Source organism: Pelodiscus sinensis, chromosome 5 (assembly GCF_049634645.1).
Source record: "Pelodiscus sinensis isolate JC-2024 chromosome 5, ASM4963464v1, whole genome shotgun sequence".
Classification (NCBI taxonomy): domain Eukaryota; kingdom Metazoa; phylum Chordata; order Testudines; family Trionychidae; genus Pelodiscus; species Pelodiscus sinensis.
Window position 1 is genome coordinate 134097245 of NC_134715.1, and position 8254 is coordinate 134105498.

General features: G+C 54.8%; 1 protein-coding gene across 2 annotated transcripts; it reads right to left on the reverse strand.

The window, feature by feature from the left end:
* Positions 1 to 318: 318 nt before the first annotated feature.
* LOC142829724 (C-type lectin domain family 10 member A-like) lies at positions 319 to 7564 on the reverse strand. Of its 2 annotated transcripts, none has more exons than XM_075931109.1 (7): positions 6953 to 7564; positions 6119 to 6235; positions 5402 to 5503; positions 3500 to 3640; positions 2648 to 2799; positions 2112 to 2230; positions 319 to 1106 (listed from the first exon to the last, which is right to left on the reverse strand). In XM_075931109.1, exons 1-7 carry the CDS (start codon positions 7104 to 7106, stop codon positions 950 to 952), a joined length of 942 nt encoding a protein of 313 aa, XP_075787224.1. In that variant the 5' UTR covers positions 7107 to 7564; the 3' UTR covers positions 319 to 949. The 2 variants fall into 2 exon arrangements, with proteins under 2 accessions (XP_075787224.1, XP_075787225.1); XM_075931110.1 differs by having other exon boundaries at positions 7046 to 7563.
* Between the last annotated feature and the right edge of the window lie 690 nt (positions 7565 to 8254).

The window sequence follows — 8254 nt, forward strand, 5'->3', positions numbered from 1 at the left end:
GTTAATTAAGCCGTATCCCAATACTCATATGGTTCATCATTCACAGAACAGAAGAATAGTGATAGAAATGTAGCCGTGTTAGTCTGGGGTAGCTGAAGCAAAATGCAGGACAATGTAGCACTTTAAAGACTAACAAGATGGTTTATTAGATGATGAGCTTTCGTGGGCCAGACCCGCTTCCTCAGATCAAATAGTGGAAGAAAATAGTCACAACCATATATACCAAAGGACACATATGAAAAGGACAAATCACATTTCAGAACAGGAGGGGGATGCGGGGGGGGGGGGGGGGGGGAAGGAAGGTAAGTGTCTGTGAATCGATGATATTAGAGGTGGGGAGAGTGGGATGTCTGTGAGCTAATGGTATTAGAGGTGATAATTGGGGAAGCTATCTTGGTAATGGGTAAGATAGTTTGAGCAAGAGTCTTTCACGGTATCTTAAACATACCTTTAACAATTTTATTGCACTCAACTCGGGCAATTTTAAAAGCATTATCTGTATATATGTATATTTAGTACTAAGCAATTAAAACAACATTGAAAGACATTAAAAGGCATCACAAGCATTAAAAGCAATATTTAAATGAAATAATTAACAATTTAAATCTAATTCTTAAGGGTATGTCTACACTACTCTGCTAGTTTGAACTAGCGGGGTAATGTAGGCATACCGCACTTGCAAATGAAGCCCGGGATTTGAATTTCCCAGGCTTCATTTGCATAAACTGGGCACCGCCATTTTTAAATCCCTGCTCGTTCGAACTCCGTGCCGCGCCGCTACACGCGGCACGAACTAGGTAGTTCGGACTAGTCTTCCTAGTCCGAACTACCGTTACTCCTCATTCCACGAGTGCAGTGCATGACTCCCGGGCACCCATCTATGGACGGGGCTCCTCAACAGCAGGGAGCATAGAAATCAAGGTGCTTTTGGGGGGCTGGGCCCTGCATGTCACAGCCCAGCCTGTCCACATGATTGCTTACAGATCCACCGCGCAGGCAGAGAGCAGTTGACATCATTCCACATAGCCATTGTGCGGATCTCAACACAGTCTTCGCTGCCTCCGATCCCCTGGTGCCAGTTGTCAGGCTGATGGGAATCCCAGAACCTGCAGAGCAGAGTGTTCCTGTGTCAGGAGCACCACGGCCACGTGCCTAGCTCGGACTCTGGTGTCTGCAGGGAACCAAGACACCTAGAAATGACTCAGCAAAGTGCCCCCCCCCCCCCCCCCCGCCGCCTTTCAGCGTTCTCCACGGCATTCGTGGCCGGCGTTGCAAAGGGCTTCTAAGGGGAGGAATTGCCCTGGGTCTGACAGGTCAGGAAAGTGCCAAGGAGAGCATGTGGCTCCAAACACGGAGCAGCAGCCGTTCAGATCTCAGGGCCCAGCACCAAGCGTGCAGCTCACCACGTCCCAGGCACTGCCCGAGATGGGGACGTAGGGACGGAAAGAGAGGGCAGTGGCTTCCCTCATTGGCTTCTCCCTGCCCCAGTCATGGGCCTCAGCCCTGGCCTCTGTGCTCAGTGCTCCGGCTCCAGCTGGCTCCAGCTGTGCCCCGGTCCCTGCAGCCTGCTCCCCACAGCCAGCTGCGTGGAGTTGGCTCAGAGCCAGCCCCTCAGCTGGTGTAAATCCAGGTCATAGAATCATAGAATAATAGGACTGGAAGGGACCTCAAGAGGTCATCGAGTCCAGCCCCTCGCCCTCAAGGCAGGACCAAGCTCCACCTACACCATCCCTGACAGATGTCTATCTAACCTGTTCTTAAATATCTCCAGAGAGGGAGATTCCACCACCTCCCTTGGCAATTTATTCCAATATTTGACCACCCTGACAGTTAGGTGGTTCATTCAGGTCAGTGGCGAGTCCCCAGGGAGGTTCTGGCCTCAGTCTCACTGGCACGGAGCACTCACTGCATGTCTGGGTGCCCGCTCGGAGCAAAGGGGCGTGTGTAGGAATTCCTGAGAGGGTGAATTTCTGCTGGGGCAGCGCCTGGGAGCCTCCCTCAGGATCGGGCCCCCTGAGCTGGGTGCTGCATCAAGCCAAGGGGCCAAACAGACGCTGCTGAAAGAGCTTCTGACGAGACATTAACACGGGATAAGTCTCCACGTTACTCACCCCCTGCTGGCATCTGCTCTGTATTCTGAGCCGTCCACCCAGCGCCAGCGGCCTTCAGTGCCCTGGTCGGTGAGTCCAATCCAGTGTTTTTGTCCCCGGATCTCCTTGGAGAGGAACTCCTGCCCAACACAGATCCCAGCATGGTCAGACCACCCAAGACAGGCTACAGTTGCAGGCGCAGCTGCCAGGGCCGAACAAGATGGGGAGTGGTGGACATAGCAGGAGTCCTGGAGTCTCTGGGTCTGTGTATCTGCATGGGGTAACCAAGGTGACCTGTCCCAGAGAAACTAGACAGAACCCCAATCCCTCTCTCCCTGACCCCCAGACTCTAGGTTGTCCAGGCCTGGCACCGCGCCCCTGCCCATCCCTGCTTCTCAACTGATGGGTGGATCCCTGCCTCAGGTTCCAGGGCCGGGCATCCTCGCCCAGAGTTTGGCACAAGGCAAGTTGCAGGTTTGCTGCATCCTGCCACCTGCTCCTGTCATTAAAGCAGGCCCTGACCCACGGTCCAAGCCCCGGGAGAGTCCTGCACTTACCTTCTCCTCTTGGGAGGAGACAGAGGCCAGGTATGAGCCCTGAGACGCACAGAACTGCTGGGCCTTGAACCATGACTTCTCTTCTTGGGAGAAGTAATAGAGGTTCCCACCATGACGCCTCCAGCCTGCAGAGAGCTTTGTCCGCACATCCCCTGGGATCAGAGACAGGGGTCAGACACCTGGACTAGTCGCAGGGACACTTGGATGGAGCTCAGAGCTTCTCCTGCTGCATTTCCCCTGACCCTCGGCTGCCCCAGGCTCAGGGAATGTCTGAGCCAATTCTCCAGCAGCTCAGTGAAACACTCTGGTGGCCATAGAAAGGATCCCAGAGACGCTGTCACCCCAGGGTCCCTCCCCCAGAATGGAAATGCAGCTGCATTTGGGCTGGAGCATAGGCCAGTGCCAGTGCAGAGCAGCACAGCTGTAATGGGAATGGGAAGACTCACCACTCAGCTGAGCTAGCAGGGGGGAACAGTGCTCAGGGACCGTAAGTGGTCAGTAGTGAAGGTCTCAGGTCTATTGCCAATTGGGTTCCCCCCACAGCGTGCAGGGAGCGTTGGCCCAGGGACAGTTCTGAGCATAAAACCCCAGGCACTGAAAGGCCAATTTCTCTCTGCCTCTGCCCGGACTGGCCTAAAGCATCCAGCAAGAGCTGGTAGCTGGGAGCTTCCATTAGGCTAACAAGGCCTAGGGTGTAAGTGAACTCCACACGGTTCACCATGGAGTCTGCACATGCGTAGCCGCAGGTGATTTCTAATGCAGGAGAATTCGGTGTTGGCGAAAGCCCGAAAGTCTCATTTACCCCGGTACTGGCAGGAATTGGGGCCGGTCAGCACTGCAGCTCTGACTTACTGAAGCAATCCTGCACTGCTCGCAGTGCTGCAGTGATGTTATCCAGACGGGTCTGGAGTTCTCTGTTCTCCGCACTGACATTTCCCAGCTGGGCTCTCAGCATCCGGACTCCTGCCTGTGCTTCGCCCAGGAGCTGCAGTGCTGGGAGCAAGTCAGAGCGACGTCAGCAGGGATCAGAACGCGGGATTGGGGGGACGTGTTCTAGGGCAGCCCCTGCCGGCCCCGTTGGGCCAGGTTGTGACATTGTTGGATTTTAATAGGAAAGTGCCGATCACTGTTTCACCCACTGCTGTGTGCTCCCCACGCTCTGTGCACGGTGGGCTGTGTGAGGTGTCTACGGGAAGGTTCTGTGTTGCTGGTTCTGTTTACACTGCTCACATACAGGTCTGAGTCTGATCTGTGAAGCTGTGACTGTGGCCTCGGTACTTGTATGGTGAATGTTTGGTGTCCAGGGAGCAGTAGCAGGCGTCACTCACCTACTGTGAGGGGTGGTGACCCATTGACTAGCGATGCTTCATGGACAATATTTACTAAGTGTCACCAATAAACAATTCTGCTGAAAACTGGCAGACCAGCCGGTACCCCATGTCCCCTTGCCTAAAAATGACCTGGTGATCTTGTGATCAGCTCCATTTTGGGAGGTGTCATCACACTGGAGGACAGTGGATTTCCCTCTTCATGGGCTAAGTTAGAAAAGAATCCTGAGGGTTCCTCCATTTTTGTCTTCAATCTGCTCTTGACTTCAGAAGCATCCCTGCTATGGAGAGAGGGCCCGTAGGATCTGTTGACCCGTCCTAACCTTCAACTCCCTGCAGAGGGGTTCCAAAGAGGATGGCGAGAGGCTGTTCTCTGCGGTGGCAGAACGAGGAACAATGGTCTCAAGTTGTAGTGAGGGAGGTCTAGGTTGGATATTAGAAAAAACCATTTCCCTGGGAGGGGGGTGAAACCCTGGGATGGGTTACCAAGGGGACGTGTTTTAAGACCCAGCTGGAGAAAGCCCTGGCTGGGATGATTGAGTTGGGATTGGTCCTGCTTTGGGCGGGGGGCTGGAATTGATGACTCCTGAGGTCTCTGTCAGCTCTGGGATTCTATGATTCTAGGAGGTACTCCAGAGACTTTTAAGATAGCAGTCTATTGCACCTCTGCGAACAGCCTGCATCAAGAACTTGAGGACTGGTGTGTGCAATGTGCTTTCTTTCACAATCCTACTCTCAACCATCTTTCTTTCTTTCTTTCTTTCTTTCTTTCTTTCTTTCTTTCTTTCTTTCTTTCTTTCTTTCTTTCTTTCTTTCTTTCTTTCTTTCTTTCTTTCTTTCTTTCTTTCTTTCTTTCTAATTTAGACCCTAAAGGATTGGCACAGAGTGCTCGTTTGGGTAAGAGCTGAGGTAAGAATTGACTTGGGACTGTGGCCAGTCCTTGGAGCCTGGAAGAAGCTGTTCACAGTTGGTGAGATTGGCTTTCGTAATTTCTCATCTGTGTAAGGTTGTGGAGGTGGGGGATGGGTTATAACCTCTCCACTGTGTGAGGTGGGGCTGGGTGGGCACAGAGAGCACTGGGGTGTCTCAGGGGATTGCTTGTGAGGCTTCTTGCTGGCTGCTGAGGTGCTCTGTGTGACTGATTTGGTGCCTTTCCCATCCCTGCGGCCTGGTCATCGCCACAGCGCCCATACAGCTCCAGCAGCGCTCACGCACCCGCTGCCTGGGCTGTGAGGCTGCCCCCTGCAGTGCAGACACCCCTGTGCCCTCCTGGTGCCTCCATTCCCCTCTGAGCAACGGGCTCTGTCTCCCAAGGCGCCGGGAGGAGAAATGGTCGAAGAGCGCCAGGTGCCCAGAGGCGCAGATATGGGCCCAGGGGAGTCCCCATGCTCGAGAAGGCAGCAAGCGCACACCCGGCCCCACTCACCGGCCAGCTCCTTCGAGGTGTCCATGGTGCTGTTGGGCTGCAGAGAGACTCTGATTTTATGAGCCGCTTCTACATCTCGTAGGTTTTTCTGCCCCTGGAAATCTAGGATCACATGGCCCTGGGGTCAGTGGTGCTTCGCTCGCAGCGAAAGAGAACAGACTCTCGCAGTGCGGCGGATGATTTGCTCGTTAGTCAAGACGAGATTTTTATTGTCCGTGGGACTCAAGCACCAGAACTGGGAAGCATCTGCCATTTAGGCTGATGTCCGAATTGGGCAGGGGGGTGCCCTGGAATATTCCCTGAGTGCCCCCTCCCCGCAAGTACCAGTGCCCCATGAGTTCCCCATGGCTCCCCATTCCCTTTGTGGTGACTGCAGCCCCAGACACACTCCAAGAGAGCAGCCCTGTGCTCCCCTGAACACGGGCCCTCGCCCTCAGGTCCTCTGGGTTTTCCCCTCCCCGGCTGCAAACCCACAAAACCTGGCCCTGAGTATCTACAGGAACATGCCACGGACACCCACAAATCTCCCCTGCCCAGCGAGTGGGCGTATGCAGAGCACTAGGAGTTGACTGATCTGGGGGGACCCCGCACCCGAGGGGATGCTGCAGAGAGCTGGGCCCCTCCCCTCGGCCCCTCCACTCACACCAGCGTTACGGCCGTTTGGTTTGTCTTTCAAACAAGGACACGGCGTCAAACCCTGCGCCGGGGGCGACTTACACAGGACGGTCACTGCAGCGAGGGAGGCGCCCAGAGCCAGGCTCAGAACAACCAGCAGGGAGCAGAGGGTGTTCGCGGACTTGCCAGGCGGCGCAGCGGGCGTGTCAGGGCGTTTGCCTAGTGGGGGACAAGAGGAATGTTTCCATGGACGCGGGAGCCCATCTTGGCTCTGCCCTGCCAGGTCTCCCCGCCTGGTGAGGAGTCAGCCCAGTCGGTGGGAGGCCGAAGCCACAGTGCCCTCACGTAGCTGGGACTGAGGCCAGGGGCTCAGGGCACTTTGAGAAAGCCTGGCAGTTAGACAGAGATCCACGGGGGAGTAAAAACCCTCCGGGGGCATCAGCCACCCACTAACAGCCTGGGCTGAGGCATAACTGCCCGGTGCCGGGGTATCTCGCTCCTTTCTCTGGGGCATCCGCACAGGCCAGCATCAGAGGCAGGTGACTGGGCTGGAGGGATCGTGGGTCTGCTCCAGAGAGCCAGTGGCTGTAGATCTGGGAGGGCAGAACCAGTGCAGAGGAACTGAGAACTGACCCCAACTCGCCTCCTAACCCCTGGCGAAGTCCCCTCACGCGTTGGCTTTGTTTGGGTAACAAGATGGTTTTGGTGGGAGATGGGAGCCCAGTTTGCAAGCCCTGCAGGGAGCCAGGGGAGATCAAGGCCAGGCCAAACCCCTCTTGCCCACTGCACATGATGCTGCTGCTGCCCCGGGTCTAAAGCTGACCAAGAGCAGGGCTGAGCTGTGGGTCTGTTCTCCCAGGTCAGCCAGTGCTAAATGCCGGGAGTCCAGAGAACAGAGCAGGTTGGCCTGAAGGATTCGGCGTGTGAGCTCCTTACCTGGAGGCTGGAGACTTGCTTCTCTAGTATCCACATGTGTATAGATGGCTTCCTCCTCCCTCCCCCATCCTTCCCCGTGAGCTGAACGCTTACCTGCAGGCTGGAGATGTGGTTTTTCAGTATCCAAATTTATGTAAATAGCTTCATCCTCCATTCTCCGTCCGTGCCCGTGAGCTGAGCTTGATAAATGGTTTCTGGTAAGCGGGTGTTTCGCAGCGGTGGGTTAACACATTTGAAGCTGCCCAGACACACAACGGACAGCGAGTTTGTTAATTGGCAGGGCAAAAAGCCTCAGACCACAGCGTGTAAGGCTGGGCTTCCGTACAGCCTCTGAATGAATTGCAAGAGAGATAAGCCCATTGCTTCTTGTTCTGCCACCTGTCACCACTGAGAACAGCCTCTCGCCATCCTCTTTGGAACCCCCCTTCAGGGAGTTAAAAGCTGTGATCAAATCATAAGAACATAACGGCCATACTGGGTCAGACCAAAGGTCCACCTAGCCCAGTAGCCTGTCTGCCCACAGTGGCCAGGACCAGGTGCCCCAGAGAGGGTGGACTGAAGACACGATCGAGCGATTTGTCTCCTGCCATCTCTCTCCAGCCTTTGACAACAGGTCAGGGACACCATTCCTTACCCCCGGGCTAACAGCCTTTTATGGACCTAACCTCCATGAATTTATCTAGCTCTTTTTTAAACTCTGTTAGGGTATGTCTACACTACAAAGTTAGTTCGAACTAACGGACGTTAGTTCGAACTAACTTTAATAGGTGCTACACTAGCGCTCCGCTAGTTCGAATTTGAATCGAACTAGCGGAGCGCTTAGTTCGAACTAGGTAAACCTCATTTTACGAGGACTAACACACAGTTCTAAGGGGTGCCCCGCTTGCAAAGAAGTTCTGGCTTGGAGTGCCCTGAGTGCCCACACTGGGCACATCACACCACTCGGCCATCAGCCCGGCTGCACTTGCCGCAGGCTGCCATCTGCGGAGAGGGAGTAATTGGGGGGCTGCAGGAGAGCTTCCACCCCCAGAAGCCCGCAGAGCCAGCCCAGTCCTCCCCATCGGGGGCTCGTACCCCATTCCTCCCTCATCTCCTTCCACTTACCCCTCCCTAGCCCCCCTTCCTGATATACAAAATAAAGGACACGTGTGTTCAAAAATAGAAACTCTCTTTATTGAACAAAACTCGGGGAAACTGGGAAAAGGAGGTGGGAGAAGGGAAGAGAGAGGGTGGGAGAGGGGAGGGCAACTAAAATGATCAGGGGTTTGGAACAGGTCCCATATGAAGAGAGGCTAAAGAGAC

Coding starts and splice junctions, on each gene's coding strand:
- LOC142829724 (XM_075931109.1), bottom strand. CDS start 7,106: ATGGAGGATGAAGCTATTTACATAAATTTGGATACTGAAAAACCACAT. Junction 6,236..6,952: donor AGCAAGTCTCCAGCCTCCAG/GTAAGGAGCTCA, acceptor GTCCCCCACTAG/GCAAACGCCCTGACACGCCC. Junction 2,231..2,647: donor TCTCCTCCCAAGAGGAGAAG/GTAAGTGCAGGA, acceptor TGTGTTGGGCAG/GAGTTCCTCTCCAAGGAGAT.